Raw genomic sequence first — 19,164 nt, forward strand, 5'->3', positions numbered from 1 at the left:
CCTCTGTCATGGCCTCTCCCGTTGCGGAGCACAGGCTCCGGACGCGCAGGCTCAGCGGCCATGGCTCACGGGCCCAGCCGCTCCGCGGCATGTGGGATCCTCCCAGACCGGGGCGCGAACCTGGTTCCCCTGCATCGGCAGGCGGACGCGCAACCACTGCGCCACCAGGGAAGCCCTGACAGCCAGGGATTTTTGTGCCATTTTCCTGATTTTTCATAAATGCTTACGAATTTCTACAGATTTGAAACATACCAAGGTTACTTTTTACACTGAATATCATTTCAAGTTTCCAATACAGGGATTTTTTTTTTAACTTGCTAAAACAGCCAAACCTAAAAGAAGAATTACTAATTTAATTGTGTTGAGTCAAGGCTGAGTGCACAGTAGCAATGGCGACTGGACTCTATTAAGTATTTGCTGAATTTTAGGCTTCAAAGTAAGTTATTTAAAGTACAATAAAATAGATTTAATTAGTAACCAAATGCAGAAACTACTTATTAGCCAGAGTAGATGTAAAATCTGTCTACATTTAGAATCTATTTGTTAAAATTCTTCCTTCTGTATATCTGTATTAATTATTACTAAACTGTCATGACTTAGTAAACAACCTTTAATGCTTTACAAATTGCTAATAGATTTGTTGATGGATAGAAAGTTGGACATCATATGATGGACAGAAGTTCCTATTGTGGAGGCTGGCTGAACTTGCTAAATTGGGATATAATATTGTCAACTTCTACAGAATCCTGTATTTTGGATAGCAAATGACTGATATAAACCCTGTGATTTGGGACCGAGAATGTCTTTCAGTTGTGCATGGTTTATATTCACCAACATTTTCAATATAATATTTTTCTAAGTAGTCAACCGCAAAAAAACAAGAACAGATTATTATATGAAATATATTAGTACAATCAGAAGCTCATATTTCTGTTACACATATAATTTCTTTTTTTAAAAAAATAAGTTTATTTTATTTATTTTTATTTTTGGCTGTGTTGGGTCTTCGTTGCTGCACGCAGGGCTTTCTCTACTTGCTGTGAGCGGGGGCTACTCTTTGTTGCGGTTCACTGGTTTCTCATTGTGGTGGCTTCTTTTGTTGCAGAGCACGGGCTCTAGGCGTTTGGGCTTCAGTAGTTCAGGCATGCGGGCTCAGTAGTTGTGGCTTGCGGGCTCTAGAGCACAGGCTCAGTAGTTGTGGTGCATGGGCTTCGTTGCTCCACGGCATGTGGGATCTTCCTGGTCCTGTGCTCGAACCCATGCCCCCTGCACTGGCAGGCGGATTCTTAACCACTGCACCACCAGGGAAGTCCTCATATAGTTTCTTAATAAAAATAAATGCCGCTTTACAAGATATTTTTTTGCAGGTTTTTCTCTTTTGATTTTTAGTGAATGCTTAACTAAGTATTATTATGAGGACATAATTAAAAGTAAAATATGCCCTTAAATATTGAAGTGGAAGTTTGAAGGCAAAATGGTCTGTAGTCTAACTCAATAAATACATTAAAATTTTAGGTGTTTTTATTTTAATATGTATAGAAATTTTTATTGATTCACAGATTCTTCTCAGCCAATTAGTATCATAAATGTGAAGTATTTTATGTAAGTAAGTATTTAGATGGGAGAAGTCTATATTCTGTAAGTCGTTGTAGCTTTTTTAATACATTCAGTTGTATATTTATTTTCTTAATCCTTGAATTTTGTTGGGTGAAGACTAATCTGCATTACAATTGGACATTCAGACAGTCAACAACGTTGCTAGACACTGAGATATATGCAGTGGACGTTCAAATTAACAGCCTGATGTACTATTTTGAAATTGTTAATGCAGTTTGTATGTAATGTTAACTTTATGTGATCTTACAAACAAATCTTACTGTAAATTGCAAATTGGCTGTGGAGAGTGCATATATATATATATACACGGAGACATATATACATACAAACAAATACTTGTGCATATATATTTGTGTGTGTGTCTGTGTGTGTGTATATATATACTTTTTTAAAGTGGGGGGTTGGGTGATGTAGTCATTGCTGGAATATGAATAAAATACATGTAGTGAAAGAAAATTCTAACTACATGTAATGTTATCAGGAGCTTCCAGATAATTCTGTAATAATAATAATAATAGATACAGTCTGTCATTATGCTAAGTGCTTTGCCTGAATTGTCCTGTTTAATCTATTTAGTAACCTCATGAGGTAGATACTGTTATATTCAATTTAGAGAGGAAGAAATGGATTTAGAAAAGGTAAATAACTTGTCAAAGGTCAAACAACTAGTAAGTATTTGTTTTAGTTTCTTATTGCTGGTGTAAAAAATTACCACAAACTTAGTGGCTTAAAAATCCTTATAGTTCTGGAGGTGAGAAGTCTGAAATGGGTCTCTCTGTGCTGAAACCAAGGTGTTAGGGTTGTGTTTCTTCTGGGTGCTCTAGGAGAGAATCTGTTTCCTCCCTTTTCCAACTTCCAGAGGCTGCCCAAGTTCCTGGACTTGGTGGCCCTTTCCTGCATCTTTAGAGCCAGCAACATCATCAGGTCTGTCTCTCACTGCCACCTCTCTGGCTCTCTCTTCCAGTTCTCTCTTCCCCTTTTAAGGGTGACAGTGACTGTGATGACAGTGGACCCACCCAGATAATCCAGGACAGTCTGCCTAGTTCAGGGTCATCTGATGAGCAACTTCAGTTCCATCTCTTACCTAATTCTCCTTCACCATGTGACCTAGCCTTCACATAGTTTCCAGATATTAGGTTCTCACCCTCTTTGGGGGCCATTACTGTGCCTGCCACAGTGGTGTGACCAGAACTGGTACCCACCTCTGTCTGCCTCTAAAGCTCTTCCTTCAGGAAGTTGAAGACCCCAAGCCTGAGGTCATTTTTCAGAGTGGTTTTGCCCTTATTGAACATTATCTCAACAAGGGTTGGATAACTTTCATAATACTGAAAGCTTACCTTTCTCATTGTAACCTAGAAAGTGAGCTCATTTATAAATTGCAGGTGCAATACATTTTAAAATGTTTAATTTGCGGAAAAAGAGGGCCATGATTAGGATTTAAATATAAGAATACTAAATATAGTGCCTTGTGACTTATAGAGATTTAAATACTAAATATTGTCATTGAAAAGTTCCTACTACTTAGTTACTCTTAATGATCTGATTCCTGGTATTTTTGGCATTGCTTCAGACAGGAATCCGTATTTAATTAAATTAAATTAATTTATTTAATTTTTTAAAAATAAATTCATTTTATTATTTATTTTTCACCTTGTTGAGTCTTCATTGCTGTGTGCAGGCTTTCTCTAGTTGCAGCGAGTGGGGGCTACTCTTTGTTACAGTGTGCGGGCTTCTCATCATGGTGGCTTCTCGTTGCGGAGCACAGGCTCTAGGCGCACAGGCTATAGTAGTTGTGGCGCGTGGGCTCAGTAGTTGTGGCTCGTGGTCTCTAGAGCGCAGGCTCAGTAGTTGTGGCACACGGGCTTAGTTGCTCCGCGGCATGTGGCATCTTCCTGGACCAGGGCTCGAACCCGTGTCCCCTGTATTGGCAGGCAGATTCTTAACAACTGTGCCACCAGGGAAGTCCCAGGAATCCGCATTTTGTATCTGCTTTTTCAATTTTGATAATGGTTAACTAACTCATTTCAAAGCTCTTCTTTTCAAACTGATAGTATTGGTTGCCTCCAAGGAAGGGAACCGGCTGTCTGAAAGACAGGAGCAGAGGGATGGGTTGTCACTGTGTGTCCTTCTGCACTTTTTAATTTTGATAACTGCATGTGTAAGCTTAACACAAGTAAGTAAAAGTATTACATTTTGAAGTAGAATAAATGAACAGCTCCTATTTTTCACTGTCTTCACTCTGCTAGGATCACCCATTCTGTGTCATTCTTTGAGGAAAATAAGTTCTCAAGGAGAAAAATCCAAACCCATCAAACAACCCCTGAAGAAGCCAAAGTTACCAGAAGGTCGTTTTGATGCACCAGAAGATTCCAATTTAGAGAAAGAACCACTGACAAGTGAGTAGAGTAAAGCTCCTCTCTTAATTTTTGGTCTCAAAGAAAGTGTTTCAGTCATTTAGAAGAAAATGAAAGGAAGGAAGCATGTTATTGCTTATAATTCTTCATTGACAGTAATCAAGAATATTTCAACAATGAATAAAATTACCATACAGTAAGTCCTCTATATACAAACGAGTTCTGTTCTGAGAGCACATTTGTTTAAGTCCAATTTGTTCATAAGTCCAACAGAGTCAGCCTAGGTACCCAACTAACACCATCATCTGTATAGTACTGTACTGTAATAGGTTCATAATACTTTTCACACAAATAATACATAAAAAACAAAGAAACACAAAAAACAAAGAAAACATTTTTAATCTTACAGTACAGTCCCTGGAAAAGTACAGTAGTACAGTACACAGCTGGCATCGAGTGAACAGGCAAGAAGAGTTACTGAGTGGAGGGAGAGGAGCGGGGAGACGGTAGAGCTGAAAGGTCATCAGCAACAGGAGACGGAGGGCAAGCTGCAGTTTCACTCACCCCTGATGTTGATGGAATGCACGTTCGTATCTTTGAAAGTTCACAACGTGAAGGTTCATATGTAGGGGACTTACTGAATTGACTGTCAATATGTATGGGTTAAAAAAAAAGATTTCCTGGGCTTCCCTGGTGGTGCAGTGGTTGGGAGTCCGCTCGCCGATGCGGGGGACACGGGTTCGTGCCCCGGTCCAGGAAGATCCCACATGCTGTGGACGTACCGCAAAAAAAAAAAAAAAAAAAAAAAAAAAAAGATTTCCAGGCCCCTGGCAGTGATTGATTATGTTTGATTAATTTATTTATTACACCCCATTATTCTCATGGCAAAATATATGAATTAAGTTGCAAATAACAGAAAACTACTTGAACAGACTTAAGCAGAAGGTAGGGTATGTTGTTATTAAGGTACAGGGAACAAGTGAGGCTCCCTAGGTCAGTAATGCTGCTGGGCCTTAGAAGAAAACTGGGACCTCAGGACTAAACACTGTATGGAAACCAGGGTGTTCTTCCTTCTCTTGTCTTTGGTACCTACTCTTCATTGTTTTCTGTCTCCATACTCCCTTCTGAGTCCACTGGGAAGAAAGTAACTGCTCCTAGCAGCTCCTCAGTTCGAGAGAACAACAAGACTTCAATATACACTTTCTTAGTCCTGATTTCAAATTCCTTAAGAAGAGAGCTCATTGGCCTACCTTGGGTCAGATGTCCACAGCTAAATCAACCAGTGGCCAGTGGCCTGGGTCACAGGTGAAAATGTGTTTGTTCTCACTGTAACCACATGGCTGGGGAAAGAGAGGGGATGATTTGGAGAATAAAGAGGTTTTGGGGGGGGGGATGATAGACTAAACGTTATTTTGTATTCAGTATATATAAAATGTGTTTCATGTCTTAAAGCTTTTTTTTTTTTAAGTACTACTTTGTTTTCATGCTGTATCCTTTTGTACCTTTGAATTGTGGAAAATGTGCAAATATTAGCTATTCAAAAAATAGCATTTCATACAGCATAAATGTAAACATACCACTTTGAAACTTGGCAAGGCTGCCCTTCTTGTCTGGTTTTTCCAGTCTCATGAGCGCTAACCCATCTATGAAGTGAGCATCCTAGGCAAGAAGATACCAGTAGAGGATACAGGGAACTGTGTCTGGAATTCTTCCTAGAATATACAAGCTTTTGGGTTTTGCTCATTCATTAAATATTTCAGATTATAGCACTCTACCAAGCCCAATCTCATAACCACATCAACCAGCCAAGATGATGGATGCTTTTAAAAAGTTGCCATTAATCTAGAGGTAAAATTTTTCTTCAGAGATTTTAGGTAAGCATAAAAATCTGAGAGGAAATATTTCCTTAAAATGTCTCACACAAAAGCAGCAGTCTCAGAAGTAAACACTCATGTATATGCTTAATTGATTTTTGACAAGGTTGTCAATACCATTCAATGGGGAAAAGGACAGTCTTTTCAATAAGTGGTGCTGATAAAACTGGATATCCACATGTAAAAGAATGAAATTGGATCCCTTACCTTACACCATATTCAAAAACTAACTCTAAATATGTCAAAGACCTAAACTTAAGAGGGAAGACTGTAAAACTCTTAGAAGAAAATTGGGCAGACTCTTCATGTCCCTGGATTTGACAATGATTTCATGCATATGACACTAAAAGTACAAGCAGCAAATGTAAAAATAGATAGATAAGACATCAACAAACTTAAGAAATTTTGTTCATCTGAGAACATTATCAAGAAAGTGAGAAAAATAACCTACAGAATGGGGGAAAATATTTGTAAATCATATATTTGAAAAGAATTTATAGCCAGAATAAAGAACTCCTGCAATTCAACAACAACGAAAACAACCCAATTCAAAAATGGGCAAAGGACTCAGACATTTCTTCAAAGAAGATATACAAATGACCAACACTCATTTGAAAAGATGCTCAATGTCACTAATCATTAAGGAAATACAAATCAAAACCATGGTGACACACCGCTTCACACCAACTTGAATGTCTGTAATTTAAGAAAAACTGGAAAATAACAAGTGATGGTGACAATGTGGAGAAATTGGAACCACACGTGTTTCTGGAGGGAATGTAAAATGATGTAACTGCTATGGAAAACTGTTTGGCAATTTCCCGAAAGTAAAATATAGAACTACCATGTGACTTAGCAACTCTAGGTATAAATCCAAAATAATTGAAAACAGAGACTTGAACAGATATCTGCACAGCCATGCCTTATTCACAGTAACCAAAAGATAGATACAACTTAGATGTCCACTGATGGATGAATGGGTAAACAAAGTGTGATATGTACACATAGTGAAGTACTATTCAGTCATAAAAAGGAATGGCATCTTGATATATGCTACAACGTGGATGGACCTTGAAACATTATGCTTAGTGAAATAAGACAGTCACAGAAGGACAAATACTATATGATTCCACCTATATCAGGTACCCAGAGTAGGCAAATTCATAGAGATAGGAGGTAGATTAGAGGTCATCAAGGTCTAGAGGGAGGGGGAAAGGAAATGTTTTTATTTAATGGGTACAGAATTTACACTGGGGATGATGAAAAAGTTTGGGGTATAGTGTAATGGTTACACAGCATTGTGAATATTTAATGCCATTGAATTGTACACTTATAAATGGTTAAAATGATAAATATTATATATATTTAATACAAAGAAAAAAGAAAGCATATTTCAAAAGGTAATCATCTATCTGACACAAGGCTAGGCATCCATCTTAATTTTCAAGCTACTGAAGTTTTTGTTGAAGATACATTACCAAATCCAGCAGATGCTTTGCAATCCTCATTTTATTTGAACTATCCACAGCCTTTGACAGTATTAACTACTTCTTCTGGAAATGTTCTGTTTTGGTTTCGGTTATGCTTTCTTCAGTTTCTTATCCTATTTCTTCAATCATTTCTTCCTGGGCTCTTTTTTAAGCTCCTCTGCATCTGCCCAACTCTCAAATGTATGTATATGCCAGGCCTTTGTCCTGAGCCCCCTAAGCATTCCTAGAAGAGCTCATATCTTCTTGAGATTATCTGAAATATCACGTATGTGTTGATGATTCACACATTTATACCTCTAGTCAGACCTCTCTCCTGAGCTGCTCCTATCTACAACTGCAACATCTTTGTTTGCATATTCCAGGTACATCTCAAATTATTACGTCTAAAACTAAACTCATCCTTTTCTCATTGTTCCCTCCCACCAGCCCTACCCCAATCCTCTTCCTTCTGAATTCCCAGTCTACCCCACCTACCAAGTCATCCAAGCCTGAAATCTGGGGATAATCCTTCACTGCTGCCTCTTCCTGTGTCCTGGATCCAATCACTAACCAAGTCTTGTTGGTTCTACCTTCTTAACATCTCTCAAATTCATCTCCTTTTATCCATCGTATTAATAAAGCCTAAATTCAAGCTGTCTCTAGTTCTTTTGGTCTCCTAACAAGTCTGTAATTCTTCCTTGTTGTCTTCTTTCTAATGTAGTCTCCCTGCCTCTACTACATACTTTATTCTAAGAAAAAAATCATAGGTTACCTTTGCAGAGAGTAGTTTTTGTTACTAAGATGATATGCTTGTTTGCTACTAAGCACCCTGTTTGATGCAAAGATGAGTAAGGAAAGGAAAATGGAATATCTGCATAACTATGAACAGGACATTGTGTGGTAAATGATGTGAGAGATACACAGAAAGAGGTTAGAGAGAGGTAGACAATAGAGAGAACATTTGAGTTGGGGTTTAAAGGATCAATGAAATTGTAATGAGTAGATAAGGAGTTGTGGGGAGATGTTTCCAAAAAAGAGAGAAAGGAATGATCAGAAAGAAAGAGGCTGGGAACTTGACACATGTAAGACTTAGCCGTTGCATAAAGTGTGTATAGTGGATTAATGGAAAATAAGGCCAGAAAAGTAGATTTGTTTCAAATCTGAGAGGGCCTGAAGTATATGGGCTTTTTGCAGTGTACAGTGAGGAAAACACTGAAAGTTCTCAGATGGAAATTGTTTAATGGGCTTTCTTAAAGTATAATCTGCATGTAATAAAATTTACCCATTTTTAAATTCACCCATTTTAAGTGAACAGTTCAGTGAATTTTAACAAATGACTACAGTCATGTAACCAATACAAAGTATAACACAGTTCTATCTCTCGAAGACTCCCCATGCCTCTTTTTTAAAAATTAATTAATTTATTTATTCATTCATTCATTCATTCTTGGCTGCGTTGGGTCTTCATTGCTGCGTGCGGGCTTTCTCTAGCTGTGGCGAGTGAGGGCTACTCTTTGTTGTGCTGCGCGGGCTTCTCTTATTGCAGTGGCTTCTCTCGTTGTGGAGCATGGGCTCTAGGTGTGCAGCCTCAGTAGTTGTGGCACGTGGGCTCAGTAGTTGTGGCTTACGGGCTCTAGAGCGCAGGCTCAGTAGTTGTGGCTTACAGGCTCTAGAGCGCAGGCTCAGTAGTTGTGGCGCATGGGCTTAGTTGCTCTGTGGCATGTGGGATCTTCCCGGACCAGGGCTTGAACCCGTGTCCCCTGAATTGGCAGGAGGATCCTTGACCACTCTGCCACCAGGGAAGCCCATGCCTCTTTATATTTAGTCTCATTTTCACATCCCCCTGGCAACCATTGATCTCTTCTCTGTCACTATAGTTTTGCCTTTTTTTAGGATTTTAACTGAATTAAATCATACAGTACCTAGTCATTTGTGTCTGGCTTCTTTCCCTTAATATGGTATGGAGGTGGGATTCTGTTTTAGAAATAATAATTCAGCTTTCTGTGCAGGTTAGGCTGGAGCCATGAGAGTCAGAAAACAGAGATGAATTAGAAATATTGCATTTGTCTAGAATGAGACTCAGAGCATGATTCAGGGTTGAAGTAGTGGGAATAAAAAGTTTTAGAAAACTACAGGATATAATGAGGGTGAAGATTAGGTTAAACACACATGAGGAAGAGGGCGATGGAGGGATGGATAGGAGGTTGTGGTCAGAAAGAAGAGAGCTCAAGAGTGTGGGATTTGGAGAAGGAACATATGCAAGAAATAATAAAACCCAAATGGATGGCAGAAATGGAGATAAAGATTGCTAGGGAAGAGGATTGAGGACATTTGTGGCCCCAGTATGTGATGTTCTTAATGTGGATGTTGATATTAAGGGCAATGGGAAGAGAGATGAAACTACCTGCCCAAGACGGTAGAAGAGTCTTTGAGTTTCTTACAAGACTGGAGAAAAGCACTGGAGAGGTGACGTTTGGAATTCAGAAGAGGAAGGGCTGTAGAGGTGCGGTGGTGGAACGAGAGGCCGGGAGCAGCAGTGAGCAGCAGGGACATCTTGACCCTCTCCTTCTTCCCTCCTGCTGCGGGTTGAATTGTGCCCCTAAAATCCGTATGTTGAAGCCCTAACCCCCAGTGTGATGGTGTTTGGAGTTGAAGGCCTTTGGGAGATAACTAGGTTTAAGTGAGGTCATGAGGGTGGGGCCCCATGATGGAATTAGTACTCTTATAAGAAGGGACAGCAGAGGCCTTGCTGTCTTTTTCTCCCTGCCACTTGAGGACACAATGAGAAAGGACAATCTGCGAGCCAGGAAGAGTCCTCACCAGAGCCCAACCATGCTGGCACCCTGATCTCAGACTCCCAGCCTCCAGAACTGTAAGAAAATTAATTTCTGTTGTTTAAACCACCCAGTTTCTTTGTTATGGTAGCCCAAGCTGACTAAGACACCAGTGAGCCCCAGAGATATGGGAGAAGAAAAGCTTCCGCTAGAGAGGCTTTCAGAGGAAGTCAAAGCAAGGAGTCCTTTAGAAACAGAATAATGCTGAGGGTGGGGATAGTTTATTCACAGTGGAGATAGAATTTTGAAATGAATAAGTGTTTGAAATTTTTCAAGGTAAATTCCATGTCTGCTTTCTTTTGCTGACATGATTTTGGTGATGTTTGTTTAGTTTTCTAAAGAGACGCAGTTTGGAGAGATTGATCAAGATGGTGGAGTAAGAGGATGTGGAGCTCACCTCCCCCCATGAACACATTAAAATACATCTACATATGGAACAATTTCACTGGAAACTAGCTGAAAGACCCTGGTACAACCAAGACTGTAAAAAAATATCCACACATAATTGGGTAGGAAGGGAAGAAAAGTGATCAGGTCAGGACCTGTGCCCCTGGGAGGGGACTCAGACAAGGGAGAATACATGGTGGAGACCCACCGTGGGCAGTGAGTGCTGAGAACCACAGGTTGGGTGCCCTAGTGCTGGCATCCTCCACAGGGGAGACGAGCCTCCTTGGCTGGTGGGAGGGCAGCTGGGACCGCCAGGAGGGCAGAGGGACACCTGGCCCCGCTTGTGAGGAGGCCGCATGCAGGCTTGGCCCAGAGGTGGTGCAGAGAGGTCTGCTCCAGCAGCTGCCAAGTCCTGCGGCTGCCTCATCGTGCGCCCCAGCCCCAAGCCAAGCCAACTCTCTGGTCCCACTCGTTCCATTCTGGGGCAGCCACTACCAGGAAGAAGTCTCAGCCGTGGGACACAGAGGTGACCCAGTCCCGGGGTGGAGCCTGGGAGGGGTAGCGGCAGCCATTGTCGGCACTTACTCACGTGGCACAGCAGAAGCAGCCCAGACCTCTGACAGCAGCCGGCCTGCCACAGCTCACTCCTGGTACACGCCAAGAGTCCACACGGGCCCCCGTAGCTCTGCAGTGTGGCTCTACAGCCAGATGGAGGTGACGGGGGCTGGGGGGTCAGCTGAGAGGGTCAAAGTGGACTTGTACCAAGGCTGCATCTGAGTGGAGCATGGGAAACAAATATGTGCACCTGAACAGGCAGTGAATCAGAGACAGCTCAGACCTCTGAGGCTGACATGAGCAGACAGCCCACATAGGCCCCACTCACTTCAGCACTTCCTGCTCTGGGGCAAGGAGAGAGGAAAAGACCCACTTAAAGGGAACAGAGCCAGCTCATGCCTGACCCTCAGGGCTTCTGCTCCAGCAACCTGGGATCGGACCCCACCCCTGATAGGGCAATGACAGCCACCTAGCAGAGGGGAAGTCCTGCCCCACACCTGGCTCCAGCTCTAGCCCCTCCACCAGCAGGCCCACCTCCTACCAAGGAGATAGCTATCAGCACACCCTGAGGAAAGACATGATTTGCGTCCATGTCAAATTCAGTTCTCCCACAAAAGGCACTGGGCACACGCAGTCTGTATAGGGACACTCCTACTTAAGAACACTCCTTCAAAGTAACTTTCACCTAAATTCACAGAGGCAGGAAAAGTTAAGCAAAATGAAAAGGCAGAGGAACTTCTCTCAATTGAAAGAGCAATAGAAAACCCCTGAAAAAACTACTAATGAAACAGTTGACTAAAGAATTCAAAGCATTGGTTATAAGAATGTTAACTGAATTAGGGGAAAGAATACATCTACACAGCAATGTTTTTAACAAGGAACTAGAAAATATTTTTTAAAAACCCAATCAGAAATGAAGAATTCAATAGTTGAAGTAAAAAACACACTAGAAGGAATGAATAGCCTGCTAAGTGACACAGAAGAACGCATAAGTGTTCTGAAAGATAGAATAATGCACATCACCCCATCAGAACAGCAAAAAGAAAGGCAGTTTTTAAAAATGAAAACAGTCTAAGAGATCTCTGGGATAACATATAAGGGGCCCAGAAGGAGGAAAGAGAGAGAGAAGGGAATTGAAAATGTATTTGAGGAAATTGTGACTGAAAACGTCCACAATCTGAAGAAAGAAACAGATATCGAGGTACAGGAAGAGGGTCCAAACAAGATGAACCCAAACAGATGCACACCAAGACATATCATAATTAAAATGGCAAAAGTTAGAATTCTGAAGGCAGCAAGAGAAAAACAAAGCATCATACACAAGGGAATCCCTATAAGTCTGTCACCTGATTTCTCTGCAGAAACTTTACAGGCCAGAAGGGAGCAGCACGATATATTCAAAGTCCCGAAAGGGAAAACCTGCAACCTAGGGTACTCTACTCAGCAAGATTATCATTAAAATAGAAGGAGTGATAAAGGGTGTCTCAGATAAGCAAAAGCTAAGAGTTCATCAATACTAAACTTACCCTAAAAGAAATGTTGAAGGGACTTCTCTGAGTGGAAAAGAAGTAAGCTGTAGGAGAGGGGAAATCCTGATAGGAAAGGCAAATATATAGTAAGGACTGAGGATCAGCCACTTAAATAAGCCAGTACAAAGATTAAAAACAAAAAATTGTAAAAGCATTTGGTTAACTGTTGCCTGCAGTGACCTGGGACATAGACCCCACATACCTAATGAACTTGTAGCTGTAAGGGAAGGGCTGGAAAACAGAACCTTAATAATATCTGTTGGTTGTTACTGACTGTTTGGCAAGGAATTAAAAAGAAAGAGATGAACTTAAAAAAATTGTAGAAGCAACTATAACTACAATAAACAAAAGAGATAAACATGAAGATCTAAAATATGACATCAAAAAACATAAAATGTAGGGGAGGGGCGTAAAAAACGTAGATCTTTTCAAATGCATCTGAACTTAAATGACTATCAGTTCAAAACAAGTAGATATAGTTACAGGTCAACATATATGAATCCCATGGTAATCACAAATCAAAACTACAGTAGATAAAACTAAAAAGAATACAAGCATACTACTAAAGAAAATCATCAAACCACAAGAGAAGAAACAAAAAGAAGAAATGAACAAAGAAATAGGAAAACAACCAGGAAACATAAAATGGCATTAAGTACATACCTATCAATAATTACTTTAAATGTCAAAGGACTAAATACTCGAATCAAAAGACCATAGGGTGATGAGGCCCTTCTATTTGCTGCCTACAAGAAACTCACTTCAGAGCTAAAGACACAAAGTGAGGGGATGGAAAGTTATTTCATGCAAACGGAAATGACAAGAAAGTGGGGGTAGCAATACTCATATCAGATAAAGTAGACTTTAAACAAAGACTGTAACAAAAGACAGAAAAGGGCATTATATAATGGTAAAGGGATCAAGACAAGAAGAGGATGTTATCATTAACATAAATACTTGATACAGGAGCACCTAAATATATAAAGCAAATACTAACAGACAAAAAGGGAGAAATTCACAATAATAGCAGGGCACTTTAACACCACACTTACATTAATGGGCAAATCATCCAGACAAAATCAATAAGGCAACACTGGACTTAAATGACACAATAGACCTCTTGGACTTAACAGATATGTATAGAACATTACATCCAAAAACAGCAGAATACACAATATATTCAAGTGCACGTGGAACATTCTCCAGGATAGATCACATCATAGGCCGTAAAACAAGTCTCAAAAAATGTGAGAAGATAGAAATTATATCAAGCAATTTTTCTGACCGTAGCAGTATGAAACTAGAAATCAATTACAAAAAGAAAAATGGGAAAAGAACAAATACTTAGAGACTAAAACAACATGCTACTAAAAAACCAATGGGTGAATGAAGAAATCAAAGAGGAAATCAGAAAATACCTCAAGACCAAAGAAAATGGAAATTCAACACTCCAAAATCTATGGGGTGCAGCAAAAGTAGTTCTAAGAAGGAAGTTTATAGCAGTACAGGCCTTTCCCCAGAAAGAAGAAAAATCTCAAGTAAACAATGTAACCTGCCACTTAAAAGAATTAGAAAAGGAAAAACAAAGCCCAAAGTCAGCGATAGGAAAGAGATAAAGATCAGAGGGGAAATAAAATAAAGATTAACAAAACAATAGAAAAGATCAATGAAACCAAGAGCTGGTTTTTTGAAAAGATGAACAAAATTGGTAAACATTTAGCAAGGATCACCAAGAAGAAAAGAGAGAAGACCCAAATAAAATAAACGAAAGAGGAGAAGTAACAACAAAAACCACAGAGATACAAAAATTCATCGGAGAACACTACTAACAGTTATATGTCAATGAATTGGACAACCTAGACGAAATGGATAAATTTCTAGAAACATACAACCTGTCAAGACTGAATCAAGAAGAAGTAGACAACTTGAACAGACTGATCACTAGTAGTAAAATTGAATCTGTAATTTAAAAACTCCCAGCAAACAAAAGTCCAGGACCAGACAGCTTCCAAGGAGAATTCTACCAAACATATAAAGAAGAGCTAATGCCTAACCACCTCAAACTATTCCAAAAAATTGAAGAGGATGGAACACTCTCAAATTCATTCTACAAGGCCACCAATAATTACCGATACCAAAACTACACAAAGAATACAAAAAAAGAAAATTACAGGTCAATATCGTTGATGAATATAGATTCTAAAATCCTCAACAGGGGCTTCCCTGGTGGCGCAGTGGTTGAGAAGCTGCCTGCCAATGCAGGGGACACGGGTTTGAGCCCTGGTCCGGGAAGATCCCACATGCCGCGGAGCAACTAGACTCGTGAGCCACGTCTACTGAGCCTGCGCGTCTGGAGCCTGTGCTCCGCAACAAGAGAGGCCACAACAGTGAGAGGCCCGCGCACCACGATGAAGAGTGGCCCCCACTCGCCACAACTAGAGAAAGCCCTCGCACAGCAACAAAGACCCAACACAGTCAAAAATAATAAATAAATAAATATTTTTAAAAATAATAAAAATTTAAAAATAAAAATCCTCAACAGAATATTAGCAAACTGAATCCAAAAATATATTAAAAGGATTATATATGATGATCAATTTGGATTTATTCCAGGGACACAAAGATTGTTCAGTTTTTGCAAATCAATTAATGTGATACACCACATTAACAAAAGGAAGGATAAAAACCAACTGATGATCTCAGTAGATGCAGAAAAACCATTTGACAAAATTCATTATCCATTCATTATAAAACTATCACTGAAGCGGGTATAGAGGGAACATATCTCAACATAATAAAGGCTATTTATGACAAATCCACAGCTAACATCATATTCAGCAGTAAAAGCTGAAAGCCTTTCTTCTAACTCAGGAACAAGACAGGGATGCTCACTCTTTGCCCCTTCTATTTAACATAGTTTTGGAAGTTCTAGCCGCAGCAGTCAGACAAGGAAGATAAATAGGTATGCAAATGTGAAGGGAAGAAGTAAAACTCATTATTTGCAGATCCATACTATATATAGAAAACCCTAACGTCTCCACCAAAAAACTATTAGCACTAATAAATGAATTCTGTAAAATTGCAGAATACAAGATTAACATACAGAAATATGTTTCCTTTACATATGCTAATAATGAACTATCAGAAAGATAAAGTAAAAAAAAAAATCCCCATTAAAATCACACCAAAAAGAATACAATACCTAGGAATAAACTTAAAGGTGAAAGACCTGTACTCTGAAAACTATGAAACAATGATGAAGGAAATTGAAGATGATAAAAGAAATGGAAGGATATCCTGTGCTCTTGGATTGGAAGAATTAATATTGTTAAAATGGCCATACTACCCAAAGCAATCTCTAGATTAAATGCAATCCCTATCAAAATACTCATGACATTTTTCACAGAACTAGAACAAATAATCTTAACATTCATATAGAACCACGAAAGGCCCCAAATTGCCAAAACAATCTGGAGGAAAAAGAACAAATCTGGAGGTGTCAAGCGCCCAGACTTCAGACTATACTACAAAGCTACAGTAACCAAAACAGCATGGTACTGGCACAAAAACATACACATAGATTAATGGAACACAATAGAGATCCCAGAAGTAAACCCATGAACCTTTGGTCAATTGATCTACAACAAAGGCGGCAAGAATATACAATGGAAGAAGACAATCCCTTCAGTAAGTTGTGTGGCGAAAACTGGACAGCTACATGTAGAAGAATGAGAACATTTCCTCACACCATATACAAAAATAAACTCAATGGACTAAATATCTAAATGTAAGACCTGAAGCCATAGAACTCATAGATGAGAACATAGGCAGAACACTCTTTGACATAAATTGTAGCAATGTTTTTTTGGTCTGTCTCCTAAGGCAAAAGAAATAGATGGGACCTAATTAAACTTAAAAACTCTTGCACAGCTAAGGAACCGTGGACAAAATGAAAAGACAACCTGTGAATGAGAGAAAATATTTGCAAACGATATGACCAACACAGGGTTAATATCCAAAATATATAAACAGCTAATACAACTCAATATAAAAAAATAATCCAATCAAAAAATGGGCAGAAGACCTGAATAGACATTTTTCCAAAGAAGACATACACATGGCCAACAGGCACATGAAAAAATGCTCAACATCACTAATTATTAGAGAATTTCAAATCAAAACTACAGTGGGGTACCACCTCACACTGGTCAGAATGGCCATCATCAAAAAGTCAACAAATAAATGCTAGAGAGGGTGTGGAGAAAAGGGAACCCTCCTACACTGTTGGTGGGAATGTAAATTGGTGCATCCAATATGGAAAACATTATGGAGGTTCCTCAGAAAACTGAAAATAGAACTACCATATGACCCAGCAATTCCACTACTATGTATATATCCAAAGAAAATGAAAACACTAATTTGAAGAGATACATGCGCCCCAGCGTTCATAGCAGCATTATTTACAATAGCCAAGATATGGAAGCAACTTAAGTGACCAACAGATGAATGGATAAAGAAGATACACACACACACACACACACACACACACAGACACACACAAATGGAATATTACTCAGGCATTAAAAAGAATGAAATCTGCCATTTGCAACAGCATGGATGGACCTCGAGAATATTATGCTTAGTGAAAAAATCAGAGAAAGACAAATATTCTGTCACTTACATGTGGAACCTAAAAAATAAAACAAACTGTATATAGCAAAATAGTAACAGACTCACAGTATAGAAAACTAACTAGTGGTTTCCAGTGGGGAGAGGGAAGGGGGGGCCAAGATAGGGGTATGGGATTAAGAGGTACAAACTACTGTGTATAAATTGGATAAGCAACAGTGATATATAGCACAGGGAATTATTGCCTTTATCTTGTAATACCTTTTCCTGGAGTATAATCTGTAAAAATAACTGAATCACTGTGCTGTACACCTGAAACTAATACAATATTGTAAATCACCTATACTTCAAAGAAAATGAATGAGTGATTAGACATTGTTTAAGAATTGGGATTCTTTCTAATAGCTGGTTCCTCTCCTGATCTTCCTGTGTACAGATCAGTACAGTGTATGTGCTAAGAGCAAGACTGCAGCCAGAATGTGTGAGTTCAAACTCAGTTTCATCACTTAATCTCGTCTTCCTTATCTATAAAATGGAAACAATAATTGTTCCTGTCCCAAAGGATTATTATGAGGGCTAAATGAATTAATATGTATAAAGTTCTCAGAATTGGGCCTGACTCAAAACAGATATTCCTATTATGAACATACACTGTTAACAATAATAACAGCTGTTATGCCCATAAATGGCAGTTTCAGGGAACCAGTTGCTGAAGCCAAAACTGTATGATGAGGAAAATTAATACTCATAGCTAAAATTATTTGAGCATTCTTATGTAGCTGGCACTGTGCTAGACCTTTTACATGCGTTTCTTTTTTTATTTCTCAAGATAGTAAGGCAGGTATGATTGACCTTCCAAACCCTGTGGATTTGTACTGTGTATTCTCTGCACCCCTTTCCTTCTGTTCTAACCCAGCCACTCCTCAGATGAGGGCCTGAGAGTCCTCTGAGAATTCTAAGTCACTAATGCAGGAAATAAAGTAGATTGGAAATGAAGATTGGATGCTAGGGGAGAGGAACCACTCTCTGGGGAGAGTTTGTTTAAGGACTGCATAGTAGTAGCCTCATCAGTAGCATGCAGCCTATTAACTGTCAGCTCTGCAACCTCATCTGCAGAATTGACCATAATGCTTTTCCCATCTCCATTGACTGCTTTATTTTACATCTCTGTCTTTCTTCAGAATTTCCAGATGATGTTAATCCTGTTACCAAAGAAAGAGGTGGACCCAGGGGCCCAGAACCTACCCGATATGGAGATTGGGAACGAAAAGGACGCTGTATTGATTTTTAAGCCACATATTCGTTAACTTCAGTATCATTTTCTGATTGTGTACATCTGAATTAACTTATTTTTGATTATTTTCTTTCTGTATACCCTTTAAGTCATCTAATTTCTATAATGTGTTTTAAAATATATATGATAGCTTTGGAAGAAAATATGTTTTTATAAATCAGGAAAGAGGAAATATTAGCACATTAATTTTAATTTAAATGTTTTGGGATATTTAAGTGATTAGAGCTGCAAACTTTTATTTCATCTTGTTTTAGTTTAAGTTAATCAGTTGTTTATAAGTACAAATGTAAATTTAAAAACTTTTTTTTAAATGATTTTATTGCCATGTGCTAGGTAATAGTGACTTTTTAAATGTGAGTTAAGTAATGCATTATAGTTTGGTAAGGCCACAGTAACAGCAGAAAAGCTTTAACTCTGGAGCCAGATTACTTGGGTTGAAATCCCAGCTCCACTACTTACTAGCTTATGTGACCTTGGGTAAGTTATTTAACTTCTCTGCGCTTCAGTATCCTTATGTGTAAATTGGAGATAATACTAGTTCCACCTCATAGGACAGTTGAGAAGATTAAATGAGTGAATACATGTAAACCACCTGGAGCAGTGCATACTAGAAGAGCTGAAA

At 39.1% G+C, this 19,164-nt stretch overlaps 1 protein-coding gene across 1 annotated transcript in view; it reads left to right on the forward strand.

Annotated features, from left to right (window-relative positions):
- SDHAF4 (succinate dehydrogenase complex assembly factor 4) overlaps positions 1-18,847 on the forward strand; it is a 33,667-nt gene extending 14,820 nt beyond the window's left edge. Inside the window, exons 2-3 of the mRNA XM_024133076.3 lie at positions 3,864-4,013; positions 18,430-18,847. Of these exons, the coding sequence (XP_023988844.1) occupies positions 3,864-4,013; positions 18,430-18,539 (260 nt within the window). The 3' untranslated portion in view covers positions 18,540-18,847. The remainder of the gene's footprint in view (positions 1-3,863; positions 4,014-18,429) is intronic.
- The last annotated feature ends 317 nt before the right edge of the window (positions 18,848-19,164 follow it).

Source organism: Physeter macrocephalus, chromosome 10, assembly GCF_002837175.3.
Source record: "Physeter macrocephalus isolate SW-GA chromosome 10, ASM283717v5, whole genome shotgun sequence".
Classification (NCBI taxonomy): Eukaryota; Metazoa; Chordata; class Mammalia; order Artiodactyla; family Physeteridae; genus Physeter; species Physeter macrocephalus.